The 24,384-nt window shown below is 48.8% G+C and overlaps 1 protein-coding gene across 1 annotated transcript; it reads left to right on the forward strand.

Annotated features, from left to right (window-relative positions):
- The first annotated feature begins 1,190 nt into the window (after window positions 1-1,190).
- LOC144136250 (sulfide:quinone oxidoreductase, mitochondrial-like) lies at window positions 1,191-15,178 on the forward strand. Its single transcript, XM_077668441.1, has 10 exons — window positions 1,191-1,308; window positions 4,343-4,534; window positions 4,939-5,109; window positions 5,862-5,915; window positions 7,125-7,319; window positions 9,610-9,828; window positions 10,969-11,155; window positions 12,175-12,242; window positions 12,994-13,172; window positions 15,101-15,178. Exons 2-10 carry the CDS (start codon window positions 4,343-4,345, stop codon window positions 15,159-15,161), a joined length of 1,326 nt encoding a protein of 441 aa, XP_077524567.1. The 5' UTR covers window positions 1,191-1,308; the 3' UTR covers window positions 15,162-15,178.
- The last annotated feature ends 9,206 nt before the right edge of the window (window positions 15,179-24,384 follow it).

Here is a 24,384-nt window from a genome sequence, read left to right on the forward strand (position 1 = left end):
CTCGTGCAAAACACATGCCCGCAAACATTTTAAACGGCCTTCTCTCTGATCACATAGAGAAATACCCCGATCATGCGGTGCTTTCTACCGATGCCTCCGTCAACTGCCAAGAAGCTGCAGTTGGCATCTTTCGCAGGATTTCGCATGGAGCTATTCGGCCCGCATCCCAGATTATATTCTTATATTCTTTGCGGAATTTTCGACGTTTAGAATGGCCCTGCACAAAATTTCATGTCATGTGTCTCACGTTATTATCGTCGCCGATTGTTTGTCAGTTTTAGTCTCCCTTGAAACTTCACAAAAACATTTTTGAGCCGTTTTCTGCGATTTTTGTCCCATGCATTTTTATAGAGGTCCGTTTTGTCTGGGTCCCTGGCCATGCAGGTATTCATTCAAATGAGGTGGCAGATTACTTAGCAAAGTCGGCTCTTGGCAGGTCAGTTACATATCCCGTCCCGAATTTCAGCCTCCTGGTGATTTCCAGGTTTCAGCGGTTCCAACTCATATCAGCCAGGTTACGTGATCCCTTACTAAATACCACTGATTATCAGCACTTAGCATATAATTGGAACGTCCGTTCGTGCAAAACCAGGCTGTGTGAGGTGTCATTGACGTGGTTGCGGTGCAGGATTCCCAGTTTGAATTTATATCTATGCAGATGTGGGTCGACACCGACAAACCTATGTGACACATGCGGGGAGTTGAATCTGTAGACCATTTTCTCCTCTACTGTCCAAAGTTCGCACTTCAGAGAAAGATTTACCTGGAGATCCCTATCTCCAGGTTAGGGCTCCCGTTATCTCTGCCAGTGTTATTATCGTTCGGTGCGAACGCCAAAGGATTTGCATTGGATTCAATTTGTGGCATTCCCCATGATAACATAATTGCAACTGGTAGGTTTATTTTTTAATTCTTTCAAAATTTTTCAAGCTCTTCTTTTTTCACCAAAATGCTGTCTGTTATTTTACTTTAAATATTCTTCTGTCGTTTTTATTGATACATTTATCAAAATTCACGCTTGGTGCTAAAATTTTGTAGTAATCTCCTATGGAAATTTCCTTGTTTATGTCACAACACGTTGGCCAATCCCCCGCGTGGGTATGTGCCATATGAGGCAAAGAAGAAGAAGAAGCTATCTGCCAATCCCCCGCCGTGGGTACGTGCCACTCAGCCTGAGGACATCATCGTCATCATCATCATCTACACAACTCCTTGGCTCCCCAGTGTGGTTAGGCGCCTCTAGGCGGCTGGAAAATAACATCCTCGGTGCCTGCTTCCTTGTGACGCTCGACTAGGTGCCCCATCAGAGTAAGTCGCCGCTCTTTGGTCAGCTCCATCACGAAGCGACTCATCACAAGGGGCGACCCTGCGTTCCACAACACGGCTTCTCGCTAGAATCAGCGCGCAGAAAGCGACGAAAGCGAGCGAAGTAGCCAAGAGGGCCTCGCGAACGCGGATGCACGATCATATTGACGCACATCTGACGTCAGGCTTTCAGCTTTGCGTCAGGCGTGATACGTTGTGGTAAGTTGCAACTAGGTTACCGTTCACACGTGCGCCGTTTGTCCGCGGCGTCGCGGTCAATGTGCCTCGAGACTTCTGCTTCCGCTTACAGTCATGCATAGTGATGAAGTGGTCACCACCTATCAGCTTACTAGTGGTGCCCTCTCGGCGGAATCCCGGTTGGAAAGGATGCGAATAAAAGGGACTTGGGAGTTTCGCGGTGTGCTTGATCTCTCGCTCTCGGCCACATAAGAACGCCACGCGACAAGCGAAAGTAAGCATGCAAGGGGAAAGTAAGCATACTTCATTAAGTCAGAAAGGTGGGCTAGCTGGTAAACTTTAATACTTAATATCAATGTAAGCGTAATAATGAGCTATCAAAGGAATAGCTGTTAATGTCTGGAGGCAAATCGATACGGTAAGCGCACCAAGTTAATGAACGCCTGCGTCTCGTAGCCTGGAGTGTCACCTCGTTTTCTCCGCGGCCTCTGGAAGCTTTGTGCAGGACGGCACGGTCACTTTCGGTCAGTTTCAAGCCTGTAGTTAAGTTGGTAGCAGTTAAAACTGTAGGGCCGGTATTTGTTTTTCGGCAAACGAACATGAACTCAAACTGCCTTCACACTTGTTAGGCATTCCATAATTACTCAATTGGTATAGGGATGGTATGTTTAATTTAGAGCAATATAAGTTACTGCAGATTAACACAGTACACTGCCGCTGGTTGTCGGATCTTGCATACGGTGTACAATCTCCAAATACCTCCAATTTGTTCCACTAAACAATTTCATGCCGCAAGGAGTGTCTGATGAAGCTTTTGTAGATGCGCATAGGCTCTCAAAAACCAGGTAGGGTTCCCAGAATAGACGAAACAAGAATAAAAAAAATCTTCTAGCCAGAGTAATCCAAACCAGGTACGTCTCAGTGCATGTTATCCAGCCGAGTGCGACGTGCGGTGCTAACGTTAAGCCTTAGCTACCTATGAATTCGGCAAAGGCTGACGTCTGCTTGCAACCCGTGTTGCTCCCCGCGCCAATGACGTTATTTGCCACCCGGAGGCGTACTGCACATTGTACTGCACCTGTTGCACGTGACGGCTAGCACGGACCTCATGACGGCGCTCTCTGTCAGCTGCAGTGCCCCCTATTGCTGCCACTCTGCCCGGCGCCGGATCCCGGAAATAGCAATTGCTGGTAGACGGTTTCCACATGTGACGCGAGATGCCGCTAGCAGTCTCGCGTCCTTTGATAATTTACCAAGAGGCTTTAGGCGCGCCTCCTTTCCTCTTCCTCCTCGGTGCGTGCAGCTACAAAGCTTTTTTCGCTCGGCGGAAACAGTGCATGAACTGTACAACAGTAAAAAGACAAGAAGAGGAGCTTACTGACAACCATGCGCATACCGTTACGTCCGTACGTTGAGTTGGCGATGTGGGGAACTCTGAGCTGGACTGCAGCAAGCTGGGTTCTTCTGCCAGCGAGCTTCTCGTTTGTTTTCTCTCTCTCAGATGTCGGAGTCGCTATCCTCATGTCTGTAACAATATGGTACACGGGATGGGCAAGCAATGAAAGGTACAAATATGCCAGCTGATCTGCAGTTTTTAGGAGACGTAATGCATTTATGTTTAAAATAGAGCGACTGCGGGAAGACTGACGCAGACAGAACCGCGGGAAATGGATGTGTGCCGCACATTGCTCGACATGTCCAGCGATAAAACACTTGGCCGCAATTCAGCACTTTGTACTGTCTGTTCCTCACTGTCCTATTCGTGCGTCTTCACTGGCCCCAATGAAATCCTGCGATACCCGCCTGCGTTTGCTGGTCGCAAGCACAACTCGTGCGAGGAAATTAGAAAATGTGTCATGAAAATGGCATATACTTGGTGGCCGTATTGAAAGCGTGGACGCAAAGATATTTCTAATTTTATTTCTCAACGGGGCTACTTCATTTGCGAGAGGTACTCTTTGGGCGAAAATTTGCACTGAAACACATTTCCTGCAGTCGTTCTTATGGGCACATTAAAAAGCATAGAAAAATGCTGCAGCTTCAAATTTATGATGGAAGAAACTGCAAGGGGTAGGGAGACTCACTGTGCTTAAATTCAGGTAGGGGGGGGGGGTGGGTCCGGAGGTCTCAGACACCCCACGAATTCTGACAAGGGATCAAGACCCCCCCTGCTGAAATGTAGAGGCTGCATGGATCCGAAGCAAACAACCATTTTTTATTCTTCTTGTCAGTGGTGGTCGGAACATTTCTCCTCTGTCATATTGAAAATTTCGCTGTGGTTTTTAGCTAGAATCATTAACCATGTTTCCTAAAACCCGAGACGGAGAAAAACACAATGTTGGCAGCACTACACAAGGGGTGAATGAGAAAGAGAAACCTGTGCCCTAAATATACGAGTGAGTCCACAGCTGGCCGCTCAGCTGCACATAAAAATTTCACGTTAACCGTCAACAGCGTCACATACAGCACACGTTTTTATCTACACTGGGACTTTGTCTTCTTTAGAGTATTTTTTTTCGTTCTCAGCGATTAAGGTGATATTGTTTTTTGCCTCTTCGCGCGTCTCTGAGAAGCAATATTTGTGATCAGAAAACTGCCATGCTGTCAAAGCTGGAGCCCAAAAGGTGAGACTGGAATGCTTTTCCTTCTTCTGCGGTCAAAAAAGCTGCAGTGCAGGAGGTGCCCCCTCAAAAGCAAAACTAAAGTCAGCATTTAAATTGCGAAGGACGGAGGTACATCAACGCAGAAGGATCAGCTAAATTCGAGGTACAAAGATCGGCGTTATATTCGTTGGTAGGACAAACCTGCATATTGTTGTTATTTTTGTTTTGCTATACAGATGGTTCCTCGCGCCACCCTGAGGCGCATCTCGCGCGAGGCCCGCCTGTACAGCACCAAGGCGGCGGCGGATGGCGGAGCGAAGAGCTACAAGCTGCTCGTGGTCGGCGGGGGGTCGGGTGGAATCGCCACGGCCGCCAAATTCGCCTCCAAGCTCGGCAAGGGACAGGTCTGCGTGCTGGAGCCCCGAGATGTAAGCAGTTGCTTCGGCTGCAAGCTCGCTTCGTGGAACTCTCGCCGCTGTGCACGAGCGGCTGTTGCACTCTGCCGCTGGGAAAGAAATTACTGGGAGTCCAACAGACAGCCAGAACGCTGGCGTACATCGATGGCCGGAAAAATGCGAAAAAAACACGGCCTCTAGTGGCAGTCGTTAGCTCGCACTGGTAATTCCGTGCACGTCGTAACTGGCGTGCTCCTGGACATAACATTACTGTCACTGCATTGAAAATGCGTCGTATCTAATGCATGTTCAAAGCAAGGCAGAGTATGTTATCGCACCGGTTCTTCGAGGTGCACTCACTGTGGAGGGCTGCAAAGTATTTGGCCGGTTTGCTGACAGCTGCCTGCGAGAGAGGTGTAACTCTTTCTTTTCGGAAGGCGCACTGCTACCAGCCGCTCTGGACGCTCGTGGGTGGCGGCATCAAGCAAGTATCCGACTCGGTCAGACCCATGGCGGACGTGATGCCTAGGCAGGCCGAGTGGATCCAGGACGAGGCAGAGGCGTTCGTGCCGCAGGAGAACACCGTGGTCACCAAGCAGGGCATCAAGGTGGGCGTGAGGAGTTGCCTCATGGGTCCGAAATATATCCAGTGCGGTTTTACAACTTTCCGCATGAAAGAAAAAACTCTGTAGACTTAAGTCGTTTCGCGATGGAATACCCCTCGGTCATTCCCTGGGCCTTTTAAATTAACCCATGTTGCGCATTTGCGCAGTCACGAGCACAGTGTCTCATGTGAGCTTACTTCCCCTGATTACGGTCAAAGCCTCGCATGCGGGAGGTTGTGGGGTTCGATCCCCAGTGCCGACTGGTACTCACCGGATTTCCTACTGCTTAATGCGCGGCTTCCCAGGGGTGATGTACCTGGAAAGTAGGTCTTCGACCACCCTTGTGCAGGGGGCGGCAGAAAGTTAGGCGGCCGGATGAGATTTAGAAGTTTGCGGGGATACAGTGGCCGCAGCTGGCAAATGACACTGTTAATTGGATAGACGTGGGAGAGGTTTCTGGCTGGCAGTGGGCGTGGTCAGGCTGGTGCTGCTGCTGCTGCTGATGATGTTTAGACTGAAGAGCCCCAAGCATAAGGTGTTTTTTACCTTGTGTAGACAAAAAAAAACGCCTTGTGTCATGGCGCCCTTTGGCCAAGCTGCCATTGCGTCATTAAAATTAATCATCACCATTATGATTATGGTTAATGTATTTCGTTGCGTTTCAGTGAGGATTTCTGAGCACAGGCTACTTACGCGATTATGAAGCGCCACTAATTTGTCTGCAGCCGGTGTTTTCGGTCTTACTTTTTTTCCAGATCAAATACGACTTCCTCGTCGTTGCCATTGGAATACAAGTACGCTTTGACATGGTAAGCCAACGACTGTTAACAATTTTTATGTTCAAGCTATTATATTCTTTTCTGGCCGTGGCTTCGGAGACAATGAGGAAAGCACTGTGTGAACGAATGCCTTGAATTCTGTTCCGAAAAATACTACCTCTCAACAGCAACAGCGTTCAATGGAAAGCGAAGGTATACCAATACCACAATACAAAAATGTCTTTGCCCCGACGTGTGGTGTTCATCCGTATTTAAGCGCATTTTGGATCATGTACAGATTGAAGTTGACGCTATGTCGCCTAAACCGAAATGTTTTCTAAACTTCATATTGGCTCCTGCCTTGGAAAGTGGCTGAATAATGTGGCTCTTGAAAAATTGATAATACAGAGCGTTGTTAGACGTCATCACACTCGTTGCCCAAGTTACACCCACTTAAGCATTAAGAGCTCACCCACTGATCTCCAGATGGCCCTCTTCTGCGATAGCCGCGGCGGCGCCATCAGAGCGCATTTCCCAATCTCATCTTCTCACCTGGCAACCTTCCGCATGCGCTTTTCTTGCTATGGGGTGCACTCGGTTACTCTGACGGACCATCATCTATCTGCTCTCCGCTTCATATGACCTGCGCAAGTCCATTTGTTCCCACTGATCTCCGCAAGGTCGTCATTAAACGTGCCTGGTACGTGCCTGGCACACGCGTCGATCATTAAACCTACCATCTGTGGCGACAAGGCGTCGCAAGCTTCCGTTGAAATGTGAAACTAGTCCCTAGTGAGTCTGGCGAAGTATTGCCACTGTCACGCATTGAACAGAAGTGCTATTTTCTAACCTTCTTTCATAGCGTACTCAAGGAAAACGCCGTGCAATGTCTGCGCACGTCATTGCGTAGGAAAGTAGATAGGCGACATGCGCAGGACCATGTTATTGTTTTCGTGTCCCCGCTAATTGCGTTTTGACTACCAGGGTGCACGCGCATCCTTTTACAGCCGATAGTAGCCGTGCACAGGACCAAAAACGAGTTCTCCTGAGTCGGAACCTTTTGTATTTTGAGAGAATGATAATATAGGCGTTGCGGTCAGATCCCGTCCCATACCATCTCGCAGCGCTTTCTACTGCTTTTACCTGGATACTATTGTTTATTATTACCTTCGATGCCGTGTTATATTTGTGATATTCGTTACGCTTTAGAAGCTTTTTCGTGGCCTTTAAATTTCGTTTCCTGCCGTTTATACGGGCTAGGTGGACGGCTTGATCGAAGCCCTGGAGACTCCATACGTCTGTTCCAACTATTCGTACAACACTGTCACCAAGACGCACCAGGCCATGCAGGCGCTGATGGAAGGCAACGCCATCTTCACCTACCCAGCCACACCGGTCAAATGTCCCGGAGCAGCGCAGAAAATAATGTACCTCACCGAAGCCCACCTCCGAAAGGTGCGCGCCACTGATAATCTTTGTACCTTTTGTTTTGTGCAGCATGCATGCAGAGTGTCCTTGCGTGCAGCGAGTTGACGTATACTTCAAACGAGTACCGGTAGCATTGCAGGGGTTGCTCAGCGTAAATTGATTTGAAAGCTGGGAGTCAGCTTGACGAATAATCTTCCCATGGGTACACCGCGTTGTGTGTAGGCACTTGTCTAACGATAATCTCATATCGGCCACTATGCGGAGCCCAGACGCCCGGACTTGGAACGGTGCGATGCACGACGATCGCAAGAGGAGGCAAAGCGAGGGCGCGTGCGACGACCTCTACTTCTCACACAGCACACATTGCACATGCCCGCGGGCATTCCAGCAGCCTTCGCAGGGATTCACGCACTGCTCAGCAGGCGTAGACGCTGTGTTTTTTTTTTCAACTTGCAAGCAATTCATGGAGGAACTCGCAAATGCGGCTGACTGCAATGTTGTTTTCACTGCATGCGCTCTATAATGATCTCATTCAGTAGCTCGTCATCGCTTGTACGGCGCATTTTCCTCAGCGCTTTGTCGATTGTGGACCGCCTTAAGAAAGGAGCCTGAAATAGTTTTATCAAATGCTGGCTCTTCTCTGTCAAGGTGTCTAAATTTCTTTAAAGGATTTGTTGCGTGATGAAAGATATAGTGTTAGCACGTGCAGCCCTGTCGATTCCAAGCAAATAATTTTGAATTCGCCGTTCTCGATCCCGCATATTCGTGTTCCGTTTGCAAAATGTGACGCTATATAAAACAGTTGTTGCGCATGCACTGCGTCACGACAAATCGGTGTTTACCAGCCTATATAAACCCTTCGAAAAGTCCCATTGAATGTGTAGCGTGCAGCGTTGTGCCCGGCTCCAGAAGAAGACGACATACCTGAGCACGCACGGCGGGCGCGCGCAGATCAGAATTCGACGGCTACACGATCGGATCTCTGCTCTGCTCCTTGTCGGCTTGAGCAAATCCACATTAATTTTTTTTAGCCTGGCTGGCTCATGATTTTTCTTTTCTGGGTCGTCGGAACGTCTGGGGACGACATTAGATTCAGGTTAAGCTCTGATCGAGGTTAAGCCGATCTTCATCTTACCTTAGTCGCAATGCCTCACCAAGGATGGTTTTATTATGTGTACGTCCCACCTGCCTAAGGCCTTCCTGAAGGCTGGGAGTACTTCTGAAATAAATATGTAGGGGGGTCGTTTACCGAATACCCTCTCCGGTGGCAAAAGCTACATTGGACAAACTGGACGTTGTATAAACGTCAGACTTCAGGAGCACCACGCTGGAGTAGGGGCCTTGGCGGGAGGAGGGCATGTGGCCGACCATTGTCGCCACTGCTGTGGTTGCACGCCTCGGTTCCGCGATACCACTATCCTGAACAAGTTCGGGTCTAAACTAAATAGAGAAGTGTACGAGGCCTACTGTATATAGAAGGAATCCGGCTCGTGTGTCAGCAAAACCTCGGTAAACTTGTCTGATAGAGTTTTCATATCTGGATAGCGTATTGTCCCGTACATGCCTGCGCACCAGTGTTACGTGATGATCGTTTGTCAGGTTACAGTGTGATTGCGATGATTGTATATATGTGACGCACCATTGTAATAAACCAGTTGAAGCTCCGCGCTCTGTCCTGATGGTTTCTTCCTTGTTCCTTGTCTTTTTTGGGTGGTTCCAAGGTGCATTCTACTACTAGTCACCAACTAGACCGCCTCCCTCTATTATACATATAGCTTAACTTCTGGCTTACAACTTTGCCCATTCCTTACTTCAAAACACTGATCAGGAGAAGGAAAAACACGTATCCTAACCAAGTACTAAAGCTAGCAGAAAGTAGCGCTTGATCCGCTGAGGCCCTTTGGTCATCTCCCGAAACCAAGTGAAGCCAAGCGCTCCAGGAGGAAGGGCTGGTAATGGCGCCGACCGTGAGTGAGGTGATTACCGCTCCTTCCCCCCCCCCCCCCCCCCCCCTTAGCATTTTCCTTTCATCTGCTGTTGGCTTTAAATTGACACCACACGTTCCCACAGTTCGCCATGTTACCGAATTTAGAAAAATGCTATACTGTGCCGTGCTGTGTGGGCTTTTTTTCGGGGTAACAAACATGAGCTGGCAATGCGGCAAGAGAGAAGGTAAAAAAACACTCCGGCACATACTCAGAAATGCCTCGTTTTGGCCATTTCGTCACATTATTCATCCTTATGAGAAAAACACGTGCAGTACTGCCGCGGATGGGGAACCAGCGTGTGCCCCAACATTGCCGTGCCCTATGCGCAGGCCGGGCGGCGTGACAAGGTGAAAGTCATGTTCAACACGTCCCTGGGCGTGCTGTTCGGCGTGCCTAAATACGCGGACGCCCTGTGGGAGGTGGTCAAGGAGCGGGGCATCGCCGTCAACCTCAGGCACGAGCTGGTCCAGGTGCGCCCTGCTAGGAGGGAGGCCGTCTTCCGCCTGCTTGACAGCAAGGACGATCCCAAGGAGACCGCCACGTTCAAGGTGCGGGGCTTTCCAGCTTTGTGTGGAGACAGAGCTGCTTTTTAGGTTCGCAGTCGCCTATGCGCACAACACTTTTACGTCTCTTTTTAGAGCCTTTTTATCTCTCCTGCAGTGCAAATGGAGCTTGCGTTTTCCGGTCCTAGTTCCGCTTACGGGCTCTCTAGATAATTCCGCTTTCCGGACTGTCAGCGCTTGCTTTTACAGCTTGCTCCGGTTTCACACGACACAAGGCCGGGAAAGTGTGCTACAGGTGTTTGGGTTTAGTTTATCGGTGCTTACACGTATACTATGGTGGGATGACCAAAAGAGAATTAAAAGTATGATCCAGGCAGAAAAACACTGCCTCTAAATTCGTGTCGAGCGACCCAGGCTGATAGACTTGACATGCAAGACGGCCAAGATGGGCTACACCGTTGTTAGTCCAGTTACTTTCTTCGCGTCTTTGCAAACCGGGGTGTTTCCAAACCCTCAACTGTACAGGAAATTGCATCCAGAAGTCTATAACCCTAGATGTAAGCACTGCAATAGCATCGCAGATCTAGTCCACATGGTCTGGACCTGCCCTTTCTATAACGACCCGAATAGAAATGTACAATCCTGGGAGACCTTAATTTTATTGCTCAATCACGAAGCAGAAGAACAGCGCAAAGTCATCGGTCTCGCCCTGACCACCGCCGAGTCCCAAGGGTTCCGGCCGGCGGTTAGGAGAATGAATGGGGGTTTAGGATATAGCCTTCTCCACCGTAATTTTTGACGGGTGCAAATTAAAGTTATTTCTCTCTCTCTCTCTCTCGTGTCTCGTGGTGGCAGACAACTGACTTGTGTAGGGATTCTTGAGATCAACGTCTTCGGATTGATGGAAGTGACTTGAAGATTCTAGCGACTGCATTTTATGGACATAATAGCCCGCAGTATTTTTGGTTTCTCCCCGTAGCAGGGCGCACACGAAGTTTTTATGTGGCAGGTTAAGTGCTAAGCGGTAGCGCCTTAGTCGCCGGAAGCCATGGCTAATTTTTCGCGAGTCGTTTGACTGGACGGAAAATTCTGCCTACAGGTGTTGCGGCATCATTTATATAACAGCCACAAGTTGCTGCCTTTTCGTTCGATCGACCCTGGCGCCTTTCCTGTCATTTGGTGTAGTACAACATGCTGCACGTGGTGCCTCCCATGACGGTTTCGGCGGCGCTCAAGACGGGGCCCTCGTTCGCCGACGCGGCGGGCTTCCTAGACGTTGATGGCGAGACGCTGCAGCATAAGCGCTACCCCAACGTGTTCGGCATCGGCGACTGTACCAATGTGCCCACAGCCAAGACAGCGGCTGCCGTCGGTCAGTACAAGTGAACCGGCAACAGGCACTCCTTTCTACAGCGCTTCCTGTCCTAGCATCGTTTCTCGGTTTCGCGTAGTTGGTGCCGTTCTGTCCGCCTCGCGTGGGTCACACTGTAAACACAAATTATATTATATAGGAGTATAAAGGAATAAGCTTCCCTCTAGTGAGCTCCGTTTTAGGGGCACGGGGCGTTGCCCAAGCCCTGGACTAGATTTCCATCACTAAAAAACACTGAATACTTAAGGTTGGCATCGGAAACAAATTCCCAGTTCAAAACATGCGAAGTTCTAGTAGTTACGAAGATTTCCAGTTTTCATCTTCTCTGTGCGACAACCTCAAGACCTCCGGTGGGCCGTTTAGAATCCTCCTGCTATTGCTGGCTGCATCCAATTACTATGCTCTGCGGTTGGAATAAGCGTCCGTTGGCAAGTTTAAGCATTCCGTATATTTTGTGTCCGAGACCTACTTCGGGACTTCAAAAGCATATCCTGTCCTTAAACGGGAGTGCGATAGGGGACAGCTCAGTCCCTATTAACTCCCGTATAGACTAATTCGGGTTTAGGGTGTACGTGCTTGCCATTGGCCACTTGACCAATCCCCGCACGCAGCCCGTGCCTCGCGCCCCGTGTTACCCTCTTTGTCTACGGGAGGGGAGCGCTCGCAACAAGACTTCGCTTCGAAACCCAGCCAGGAAAGCCTCCTGAAACTCGTAAAGGCCCTCATTCACCGGTTTAGACCCCAGTTTGCCAATCGTCCTTTGCTGGCAATTGGCGTCATTCGTTACCGACGTCGCATCAGACGACTTTCTTTACAAAACCTATCCATTGTAGTTTACTACACCACGAAACATGATCATCGATCTGCAGTTCAGAAGGCACTGCAGTATGGAAGTTAATGCACGCATTTCACTGTCCACAAAGGATCGGCGCATATGCTTGATGGTGTGCCGTTAATCTCATGTTTAGCGTTGTTTCTCATTACTAACAACTAATGTTGTTTCTTTATGTCTTTGCCAGCCGGAGAGATCGGGATTCTGCGTAGGAACCTGACGAGTGCCATGGAGGGCAAGACACCAAACAGAAAGGTACGTGCTCACGCAAGGAGCACAGTGTGGATCTTCGCCAATACCGTCGAATATCGTTTTAATTAACCAGTGAGCTGGCTTCTCATTTTGTTCTTCACTTCAGTGCTATTACTGCTTACCAGTTTAAATTCTCAGTTCTTGAAGCACCCGCTTACGTGGCCGTTCCTGTTCCTACGCAGCCATATTTGAGCTGTTGTGTTCGCTCCTTCACAGTTGGCATTAGGCAACACACCACCGAGCTGCATAACCTTTCTAACGTGGTTTAGTTCACAAAGAAAACTCTTGACCTTTTAAACTTCATTTTGTGTTTCCATATTAGGGTCGTGGCCAGTGTCACTCGCTGTAGAAGCTGTGAGAATACGTTTCGTTCTGTGCTATAGCCTCCCATTTCAGCGGATTCGGCTCGCAGCGCTGTGTCCTCAACTGCAGGTTTAAATTCTGCAATACCATTTATGTTGGAAGTGTTACTTTCAAAGTTTTCTGAATATCGGGGAGATCGACGAGATCCAATGAAAGGTGCTGTCAGATGTAAAAGGCAGCAGCAGTGAACGAAATATATGTCTTCGAATAGTGGTCGGCTCTTTTTATCCTCCCTGCACCTTATTGCCTGTTATAATCCACGCATGCACGTGAGCACGACTTAATGTCTTGTGTTGTTTTTTTGCAACACTATCACTGCTGATCGTACATTGGAAAGACTGGCGCCGGCGTTTCTGAGTGCACTTTTCGCTCGTGCCATTGCCAACCGCAGTACGACGGCTACACGTCATGTCCGCTGGTTACCAGCTATGGCAGGTGCATCCTGGCCGAGTTCAACTCTAAGGCGGAGCCACTGGAGACGTTCCCCTTCAACCAGGCCAAGGAGCGCGGGAGCATGTTTTACTTGAAGAGGGACATGCTGCCCTTAATCTATTGGACGCTGTTCCTACGGTGAGTTTGCGTGTACTCACCTGTCTTTTCGAAGATCGCAAGCTCAGCTTTTATGCACAGCCCAAAAGCCGTAACGTGACGGCAAGTATTTCTTTTGAAGCAGTAGGTTCTCAGAAATACGTCAAGACACCAACGGCTTTGTATACATGCAAAGAACATAGCTTTTCTGTACCTGTTAATAGATTTCGTTCTCGCGGATAAGCAGCGCACGAACAAGTAAGATGACAGAATATAATGGAGATAAGACAGCTTTCGTCCTCACTCTTAAGGTGCTGTTTATCCGCAGAATGAACTACACCCGAGTCCGGATATATCGAACCCGGATATTTCTTTTTTTTCGGCTATATCGAACTCACAGATTACCCCTCGAAAATTCCTTGTGAGACTATAGGAAAGTCACGTATAGTATATCGAACTCCAATTGCGTCAGTAATTAGATGTATCGAACGACGCATCGCGCACCTGCAATTAGCGCTTCTAACGGCGCTCTTCGATAACTTCTCGCTTGCGGAGACTGACGGCAGCGCGGCTTTGGGCAACTGCAGGCAGCACTAGCGCTGTGAAACCGCTTGTCGAGGTGAACGTAAAGTGTGCAAGGGGGTGCTCTTCTGTCTCTTGTAGCCTTTTTTCCACGCCTCATTCTCTTCGTGCGGTGAAGCCAACGTATGTAAATAAAACCTATCGCCGGCGCTCGCCTGGCATGCTTCGCTTCCGAAGGCTTTGCGGAAACTATCTTCTTTGAGCTGTGTATATACGGGTTAGACTGTATCACTAACTATAGCCCAGATTGCCGTTCTCATACTGTATACAAACTTTACGGGTATGGCCAAGGCGTACGCCACTCTGATAATGGCATACAAACGGCGTTGGCGACTAGACACGGAGGCGCATGCCTGCTGCCAGCCAAACTTGTGAAGGGAAGAACGCTGACACTTCACCCAATGCAGGCGTCTTAATTGGTAAACGCTCCATGCGACCGGTGTAGGCACAACAGCAAAGCAAAAGCGGAAAACCCTCCCATTTCCTCATCCTGTTCTGAACTGCGCGTTTGTCCCTGCTAGCCGTGATTCAGTGTTTGGTTCCAGTTCAAGGTATTACTCAAAGCCTCGGGAGAAGTCTGCAAAATGCAGCTGCACGATCCCGCGCAAGCCGGTGGTCTGGAGTCGCCCACTCTCACCGTGTACACCATGCGCGGGTTCAGCCTGCACTTCTTTTTCTGCACCTCTTCATCTGTTCTTTGGTTGATGGCGATGTCCGTTCAGATCGAGACTGTTGCTGTACCTCTCCGTTATTCTTAACACCCATCATTGTTCAAGACAGTCGTAAAGAAATGGTGCCGATAAAGTCGTATTTTGGAGCGCAGATCTAGTTAGTAAAGGAAGGTCACGTTAGCCTGTAACACAAGAGGGTATTACTAAAGTTTTTTTTTTTTTAATCCGGCGATGCTTATAAGGAGCTATACTTGGATGCCGCAAGTGTCGAAGTAAGACATCCGACAGTCATATGAGCAAGTTCCGCTACGTGCTGTTAAGCATGTCTTCCTTCAACCGGAGGGTGTTTCCCTATGTTTTGCGTATATGGGCCATCGAGCTAGTGCAAATAGCGGTTGTGTGTCGCTTCTCAGCAAGTCCCGAGAATAAAGCAGATCGCTGAATAACCGCGCTTGCTCCACTTACGTTGCACTTACTCTCAAAAGTCTATGTCGCGAAAAAAATATGTACAAAAAGTTTGATTGGGAACAATCCTAACAATTGTAAGAACGGTTGAAAGTAAACTTTTCCTTTCCATCTGCAGTCTGCGTTAAGGGAAAGCAAATATACACGCGAAAAAAAATGTTTCCTGTGTCATTAGTGAAGCTTCGCCTTGGCTTTCTTTGTTCGAGTAGTGAATATTGCTTAACACAGTGTCCATTTATCTTTTCGTTCTAGGGGCTACTGGGAAGGACCCAGCATCTTCCGAAAATTGATGCGGTTTGGATTTTCGAAATAAATTTTTTCCTCTCCACAGGAGTGCTATTCAATTAGGGCACCAGTGGTAGTTGTGTAACGAACAGATTAGCGTGCCAGTTCACACGCTCAGTTTGTTTAGTTAGTTTTTACGGTATAATGCAAAAAATGAGGTCATTTGTCCACTTCGCCCGATTTCACCTTGTGGTTGGTGTATCGGTTTACGTCTAGTGTCGTGCCTTCTACAAGACGGCAGTACTGATCACTAATTAGGGTAGAAATCAACAGCGTAAGAAAGCGTACGCCTGAACGTCATGCCTTGTTTTTAGTTACTAATACTAGGAGGATTTTCTTAAGGGCCCAGACTTGGTGTTGAAGTTTCACAATCGCATAATAAATGCTTGCGAATTGTTCGGGAAAGCTAGCACACACCGTAATTTTTTTTTACTGCTTCTGCGAACTTATAGTTCTCTCTGCTACTAAGATCACTCATTCGGTTACTTTTATGTATGGGTGTGCGCGTACTGAAATTTTCGGATACGAATCGAATACGAATACGGAGAAAAACTGGCTTCGAATATCGAATCAATTATCTAATATCTGTTCATTAAGAAAAAAATATTTCACAAAAGGATAAACAGGGTAATGTTGTTGCCCTTATATTTTTTTCTCAAAATAGCGTGTAGTCTTCGCCACTGAAATATGAACTAGGCTGACTCAGGACCATATAAAAAACATGATGTGCACGCAGATGTTTAATACTCGGTTAGACACAGCATAACAGTAGTGTGGCCATGCAAAATGAAATTCATGAAATGGCGCATGACTCGCAGCTAAAAATAACAATGGCTAGTAAAACCTCTCCCATATCTGATGAAATTATACGAATATCCCTATTATCCAAACCTAAAAAGAAAAATGCTGAAAATGAGAAAACGCGGTGAATCCTTATGAAGAGGCTCCATGGCACATAACTTTATGCCGCGGCACTAACGCCGAATAGGCCGTGACAAGAGTGCAGGTTCGGCGTGCTGGAAGAACAAATCGAAAAGAAAATTGGTTTTCAGTAAATGATGTGGCGCAGTTACTGTCTCACATTTCGGTGGACACCCGAACCGCGTCGCTAGGGAATGGATGGATGGGAAAACATTATTTTCGTCAGAAAGCATGTGCGGACGATTCCGTGCTAGATGGCCATCAACCCATGGCTGAAGGCGAACTGGGTGGCCCACTCCACGGCCCTGGTCTGGACGACCGGGTCTGAGCTGGCCAACACGTCCTCCCAGTGCTCGAGAGAAGGATCACGCATAATATCCGCCGATGATGGTGCTACTCTACTGAGCAAAAACCCTGGTATAAAGGAGGGAGTGAAAGAAAAAAGGAAGAAAGAGGTGCCGTAGGGGAAGGTTCCGGAATAATTTTGACCGCCTGGGGACCTTTAACTTTCACTGACATCGCACAGCACATGGGCACATTTTGAGTTTCTCCACCATCGAAACGCGGCCGCCGCAGTCGGGTTCGAACCCGGCTACTCTGGCTCAGTAGACGAGCGCCTTAACCATTGAGCCACCGCGGCGGGTATTGGAAGAACAACGCGCACGTGAGCGAGGGGAACGCACATTGACGTCTGAACGGCGAGACTGCTTCTAAAAAGGAAGAAATTTACCCTCCGCGGTGGCTCAGTGGTTAGGGCGCTCGGCTACTGATCCGGGGTTCCCGGGCTCGAACCCGACCGCGGCGGCTGTGTTTTTATGGAGGCAAAACGCTAAGGCTCCCGTGTGCTGTGCGATGTCAGTGCACGTTAAAGATCCCCAGGTGGTCGAAATTATTCCGGAGCCCTCCACAGCGGCACCTCTCTCTTACTTTCTTCTTTCACTCCCTCCCTTATCCCTTCCCTTACGGCGCGGTTCAGGTGTCCAACGATATACGAGACAGATACTGCGCCATTTCCTTTCCCCCAAAAAACAATTATTATTATTATGGCCAGGCTATTTTAACGCGAAAGCATTACTAGTCCCATTACGCGAAAAGCAGGCGGCGCGTGTATATGCGTGTGTGAGTGTACTCGCAGTTGGTACAGGAAATCCCAGCGATGGCAAGAAAAATAGGGTGACGTCATCCGTGCGATGCGCAGCGCTGCCCCTCTGTGCGATGCGGTCGTTGCCCACCACACCAGTGCAATGCATCTGTTGCAGTGTTTGCGTTCTTCTTCGGTGACCCAACACATTACCTGCGCTTGCATTTCAGCCGTCGCTGCTCCTTGCTGCAATCCGTGCCTTGTCGACGTCGTGATGGCGGCCAAGAGGAGAAGAGAAATCGTTCCCTGATCTGGACGATCTTCCGGTCAGACGCACAGCAGATGAGCCGATGGGGGTGGCCAATGCTTTCGACGCGTTCTCTCTCGCGCGGTAAACGACTAACTTTCGCTTTGTTTGTCTTTTTGAGATCGGGATGGCGGCGAGGAAGGCCGCGCCGCTCACTATCGGCTGCTGCGGACTCCTCAGCGTGCAGAAAGAGTAAGGCAGTTCGAATGGCCGAACTTCCGTGACCTTGGAAGTACGGCTGCGCGCGTTCAAGCTGGCGCGAGCATTTTATGCGCTTATTCTTTCCCCCCTTCCTGCGCCCGAGGTGCACATCAGTGACGATGCCTAATGCATCTCGTACACGCTGCTGCCTAGCGATCCAGTGGCCTTCCGAAAGGTCAGGGGTAAAAAGGCCCCTTGCACAGGAAGCGCTAAAGGTCGCAGAACTCGAGAGTTATGCAGCGTAGACAGCAGGGGACGGTCATTACGAAACACCGCGACTGACGTTTTTGAGTGACGCAGTCATGACGTCAAGTCTAGACGCTGTGACGCGTTTTCTGACCGCCTGAAATGCGGAAGGACGGCCGAAAGATAGGACAGGAAGTGATGGGTCTCTCCCATAGAGCTCTCATAGGACCCTCTGAAGGCTGACGGTAGTGCAGCGTAAACACCCAACCCTCGGCAACAGATCCAGTCCTCCCGCATAAACATGGCAGCTCGTTCGTTGCTTGGTCTTCTCGTCCTGAGCAGCCAGGTTTTCAACATTGCTTCCGTGTGGCGTCCACGTTCTACGTGGCCTGAGCTTGCGTAACATGGAATGAGAAGCAAGGAGATACGTTTGATTGGATCGGCTGCATAAGAAGTAAGCGCATCGATACCTGCGGACTCAATCTTTCTAATTTTTTAAAAATAAAACGAAGATTATAGGTGGCTATGCGTAAAGTAGATACTGCGAGGCATTATTAAATTACTCGATATCTAAGTGTATGAATGGAGAACGTGGCGTTGAGACAGCGCACAGAAAAAACGAGAACAGGACGGGCGCTACCCCTGTGTGCAGTCTCAATATTACTTTCGTCGTTCATAAAGTATGTCTGAACGACTTGCACGCCATCACATCGCATGCGCACATCTTGCACATGTTCTCTTTTTTGTAAGCTTCGTTTATTTAGTTCCTACTCATAGAGAGAAGACACGCAAAAGTCAAGGGCGCCATGCCTGAATGACCCTCTTGAATATTTGCGCAAAGGTGCAAGCGTTTGGATACCCATTTGGTAAGGAGCATAGCTAGAGCTGTCGACAAGTGGCTGATATCGGCAGAATGCACGTTCATAATACAAAGCCGGTATCAATATTGAGAACTTCCTTGACTAACAAGATTCATAGGTCAAATCACTTCGTCCCACTAGTAAGAAAACAAACGCGGCACCGCTGTAGCGCTGTGCGCGCGCACTAATGAAATGGGTGCTATGATGGGCTTCCCAATTAACCTTCGACCACTTGCAGGCAGGAGCTATCAATCGATATAACTTTTCCATTCAGTCGCGCTGGCGCGCATCTATGTTGCGCCTACACTGAGACTATAGGCCCATACGTCTTTCACCTCTGTACGCACTTTCCCGTCGCAATAACGAAGCGCCGTGAGCGGCAAACCAGTCATGCCCACATGCAGGTGCCAATTAGAAGCAAGTCCGCGCGAGCCGCCAGTGAAGGTCCTTTGGCGCGGTTGAAGGCCTCGCGTCACGGCGACACGCGTTCGTTAGAGGAAGGGCCGCCCGGTAGCGTTCCAAGCAGGCGTGTCTAACCAAAGCGCGATCTCGAGTTTAAGGTTACCGAGGGCCCAGAAGCGGTGCCGTCCACGCCGGACATAGCTGGCACGACATCAGCAGTCTGCGACGTTGCTCAAAGTTCATGTAGTTAACTTGCAAGAAAAACGCTACATGGGCCCGAAAAATGACGACGGGGCCGTTTTGATCATGCTTCTGCGTAAACACAACGTGATCGCGTGGCGATCAGTCGGCCAGGAATCTTGAGAGATCAGCAGGGTGTGACGCTTTCACGTGTTTTCCGGAAAAGCCTCTCTGGCCGAGAAACTTCCCCAAGGCATCGTTCCGTACGTATACAGGAGGTTGCCGGAAATGCCGTAAAAAAAATCCCTTTCCTTTGCACCGATTCGCTTTATTTCGCAGTTGCATTCTTAGTGTGTAAACAACAGCGTCATCCATGCGGTATGGAAATAGCATCATCATCCTTCGCACTTTGCGATTCTAAACGTTGAGATGAATTCCCTGATGTGACGACATAGCTTAGTAGTAGTAGTTGCGAGGCTTGCTCTGAGTTGTCAACTGCCGCGATGATCTGAGACAAAGAGGAAGCTTCGCCTGCCGAGGAAAGGAAATACACTGTTGGGGAACTCCTCTCTTCTGGACTCGTCGTTTCAGATAAAGCGCATAACGCCCCCGTGGGTGTTGTCCTGTCCTTGCTTTACGAGTTCCGCGATTCGCGTCGTTTGCCATCGATAGTGGCTGGCAGGTACTTCCCCTGGCACCGGGTTTTGCCTCACGTTCGCGAAGAAAGCTCGAGTTAATGCAAGGGGCATGTTTGGCCGAAAAGATGTGCCCCTTTCGTAGATACGCATTAACACACAAGAGGGAGAAACACTTTCCTGATGGCGTGCGGTACACGTTTAAAGATAAAGAGAGGAGACGGCTTCAAGCAGCCCATCTTGGGGAGTAATATTTGCTCCAGCTGCCTACGGCGCTTCTCTACATGTAATAAAATGTTATATTTTTGCTTCTTAACGCAAAAAAATATCATTACGACCTTCGAATAGACATTTCCATTGGGCGAGGAGGATATTGGAACGCCTCCTCTCTGGGCAGTAGCCAACCGGTACCGTTGCCGCTTGCACTGCTCTAGCGTGGGTTGCACACAACAGCCCAGCCAGCAATGCGGCGACTCGCAACGAGCGCTCATTGGAAAGGTCCATAGGTTTCGAATTTGGGAACTGCCAAGCGAAAGTTTGATCTTTCTGTGATTTGTTTTACGTGCATGGCAGCTGCACTGTGGCCAGTTTTCCAAACATTAATAAATTATATTCAGCATACTTTTTCAGTTATGTGCCAACATAGTCCAGAAGTTTTTTTTTTAAAAAAGCAAGCGCTCGATAAGAGAAAAAATAAAACCCATTAAAAAAGGATAAACGCCTACTGGACACATACGAAACAAACCTAGCGATTCACAAAACATTGTAGGCAACACGAGGTTACGAAAAGTAGCTGTTACCCTGAACCCATCAGTCCACCCATTTTCGAACGCATTCCCTTCGAGGCAGTAAAAATTGACTGCTCCGCCACTGCTATGCCGCAGTTGTAAAACTATAGCCGTAGCTCTCCAAGCTCCTCATCTGCCTCGTGTCTTAATGGTGCACTCACCAGAAGCAAAGCTGGCAGCGCCTAAACGGAGGGAAAGGAAAGGGAACAAGTCATGCTGGCCCGCGGCGCTTCGCACGTCTTGACCGTATGCCAGCGTAGAGCGAAGTGACGAGCGACTGCCGAAACCTCTCCGTACAAGTTTCTTTCCTGTTTTGCGTGGTCGCTCGCTATACAAGCCGTTTGTTTACGAACATTACTCGTTCAATTAACATTCCTTGGGCTCAGGCCATGTCGTGCACAGCCGTTCGTTTCCGCTCAGCGTCCCGGCGCTCGGCAACGCCTCCAGCTATGCCTTCCCGGAGGCGGTGGCTGTGGACAGTTACATCATCGTGTGCACTCACACAATAGCTCGTCGATCGCCTCTTTTTTTACGGCCAGTTTGATGCGCAAATGGCTGCCACTCCAAGGAAGGCCACCGCTGATCTCGCTTTTTTTTTCCTTCTTTGCACCGGGCAGGTCACTTCTCGAAGTGGCGGGCAAAGGGGCCGTGTCCGCCATGTCACGGGCCCCAGGCAGACGGTGTATGCGTAAGGCACTCGCAACGGAGTGGCAGTAGCGGGCTAAATGTTGCGATGACACAAAATGTGATGCACAGTGAAGGCTGAGGATAACCTCAGCAGAACATTCATTTCGTTCTGCGAGTGCAATGTTACAATTCCTTTAAAACCCCGCTCCAACAATTTATTTCATCTCATTAACATCTCTACACAACTGCGGAATGCTCGGCTGGAGCTGGAAATTGGGCTGAGGGCATGGCTGGGTTGTAGGCTGACGCTGTCATGACAAGGATGTCTGAAGCGCGTAGGGAGAAGCGTCGTGGTGTGTATACCGGAGCGAAGGGAAGTAATCGGAGCACATGAGGTGGGGTGGGCTCCAATGCCTGTCACTGACTGTCACTGAAGAGAACGATGAACTGCAGCCTAGCTCTATCTAGCCGAATCAGAAATAATAGCGGGTGAGGTGCCTACTGGTATTCCAGCTATACAAATGACCCCCCCCCCCCTTTCCCGAGCTTCGCGTGACGTCATACTCAGATGCACCAAGAACTCGCTTTCTTCTGGTTTCTTGATGTCGGAACAAACGAGATTGTTTGCCGTTTTGCTATTTCTGAAACGTTAAAGTAAAATATGGCATTAAATCATCCTGTCCCGACAATGTTTAGTCTTTTCACAAAGACGTAATTTTTTTTCGCGATAATCACAAACGGGAAAGCGTAGCCATACATTTCGCGTCCGCAAAATGACGGCCTCCTCAATTTACAAACAATACTTTCCTTTCTATTGTCGCCAACTTCTCGATATACTTGAGGGTAACTATTTTTTGGACGAAGGTGACCCCGCAGTGCAAGCATTTTCGTGTTTTTTTTTTGCAATTGAGAAGAGCAGTGCTCTTTTCGTGGACCTCATGCAATGCTCTGAGCCGATATTGAATCCGTTGTTCTTTCTTTTCTCATGTGTTGGATGCGTTTCTCACCAGTCGAACATGTCTGTTCAAAAAGGAAACTGGAAAGCGCCGCCAGAGTGATGAAATGCAATGCAGATTGGTAGGCAAAATAAAGCTAAATGTTACTGCTCCTAATAAATAGTGAGATCTCATTTAAAATGACTCGCCTTCAGGAGTGACCACGAGGTTATTGCTTTCTGTAGAGCACGATATCAAAACTCTGGTGCTTGGCCGTGGGGCCACATTTGAAGAGAAATAATGCATAAAACTATCTGACACTTAGCTTAAGAGGAGTGTTAACTGACTACAAGTGGCTGAAATTAATATTGAGCCTGCATCTGCGGCGTCACTAATATCCCACTGACTAGCTGTGATACTTGAGGTACGTTAAGCTATTAGAGCTAGACGAAGAGCACAAGCACGGCTAGAGTGCCAAACTTGTGAAAGCTTCATGTCGCTCGTGGCCCAGTGAGCGCAGACTGTTGGTTTGTTCGACCTATCATTAGGCCCGCGAGAAAGGTGCGACTGCATGCGGCACGCCGTTATCGGTAAAGACGCGTTGTTTTGTCCCTGCGACAGAAAAAGGACCGCAGAATAAGAGAGCGAGCGTAGAAACAAGGCGCATTCCTCGGTCAAAGTGAAGCCGCGTCTGCCAGCAGCTCGAGTTGATGAAAAATCATAGCGCGTGACCGTAGCACACGGGCATGTTTTCAGCGCTCACCCTCCGCACAGTCGGCATCGTGCCAAGTATGCTCGTGTTTGTTTCTCATAAATGAGCTCGCATTGCTGACATGGCTGAAACCAAGCGCCTTCGGCATGAATCGAAACACGCAGATGCGAGAGGTGCGGACACAAACGTCGCTAGGGCATGCAATCAAGTTGGAGATACGTTTCGCTAAATGTGTCACAGCAACACCGCTGTAGGCTCTGGTCTAAAGGAGCAGAGCCACTGAACGAGCTACTTTGGGATCGCCAAGCAACAAGATGATACGTACAGTCTACGCCATACTTACAGGGAACACGAGAAATGGGAGAAGTATGTTCACAACGAACAGGCGCGCGGTTTCATGCTCTTGCTCTCGTGTTCTCTGCGTATTTTTCCCCTTCGCTGGGAAACCTACTTTCTTCCACGTCAAGAGCCGGTTTATACATTTTTTGTGTATTACACAGACAGCATTGCACAGACTGCTGCAGGAGGCACTGTGCAACACAGTGGCAGCGTTTGCATGGAAGCGCCGATAAATATTCTGTGAGAAAAGTCCTCTGGGGCGTATTTCTGCAAGATGCACGACCGAACCTAATTGATCCTGAGAGCTGCGCGCTTACCGCGTTGTATGCAAATAGTTGGTGCAAGCACAGACAGAAGCAGAATTATAGCCACTGGTTAAGTCTAGATCAGCTGCACGAGCCCGGTTGACTTGTGCTTGAAGTACCGGTCACAACGATTGGGTTTAGCACCACCCGTCTTACGCGGTTCATTATTCACCATAAAGCAAAGCATTGCCCGACGGTAGGCGAGTAAGTTTCCTTTTATGAGAGAAGGAACAACGCTATCCCGTTTACGGCACTATTCTCACTCATTTCATATTTCCTCGCGTGCGTTATGCTATGTAGGCTTTCGGAATACACAGTTGGTTACTTGGACTCGATATAGTCTAGAGTACGATATAAAAAATGAAATAGTGCTAAGCAGAGTTCTTGAATCCCGTCGGTTCAACAGGGCATGACATGCGGCTAGTTTCTCGTGGTGAGCAGATAGAGGCGGCATTGAATTTGTGTCGTCAGCAAAGTCTTATGACTGGTAAGCTGTGTAGCTTTTCCCACCTGCATTTTAGCGAACTTTCGAACTGCCATGGGCGGCGTGAGAAATTTACATTATTAAATATTAGATGAGATATTTGCATTAACAATGTTGTCTTGTAGACACGCCGCCGCGCCAGCGCTGAAAGCACGCGCGCTGTGCATCAGGCACCAGCTGCAAAAGTTCCGGCTCTCTGTCCGCAATAGAGTGATAGTTAAAGAAAATATGGCAGTACCGTGCGTCAGAGAAAACCAACGTGCATTTGTCTTTGCAAGTACACTAGGA

This window comes from Amblyomma americanum, chromosome 6 (assembly GCF_052857255.1).
Source record: "Amblyomma americanum isolate KBUSLIRL-KWMA chromosome 6, ASM5285725v1, whole genome shotgun sequence".
Classification (NCBI taxonomy): Eukaryota; Metazoa; Arthropoda; class Arachnida; order Ixodida; family Ixodidae; genus Amblyomma; species Amblyomma americanum.

Coding starts and splice junctions, on each gene's coding strand:
- LOC144136250 (XM_077668441.1), top strand. CDS start 4,343: ATGGTTCCTCGCGCCACCCTGAGGCGCATCTCGCGCGAGGCCCGCCTG. Junction 9,829..10,968: donor AGGAGACCGCCACGTTCAAG/GTGCGGGGCTTT, acceptor CATTTGGTGTAG/TACAACATGCTGCACGTGGT. Junction 13,173..15,100: donor TATTGGACGCTGTTCCTACG/GTGAGTTTGCGT, acceptor TTTTCGTTCTAG/GGGCTACTGGGAAGGACCCA.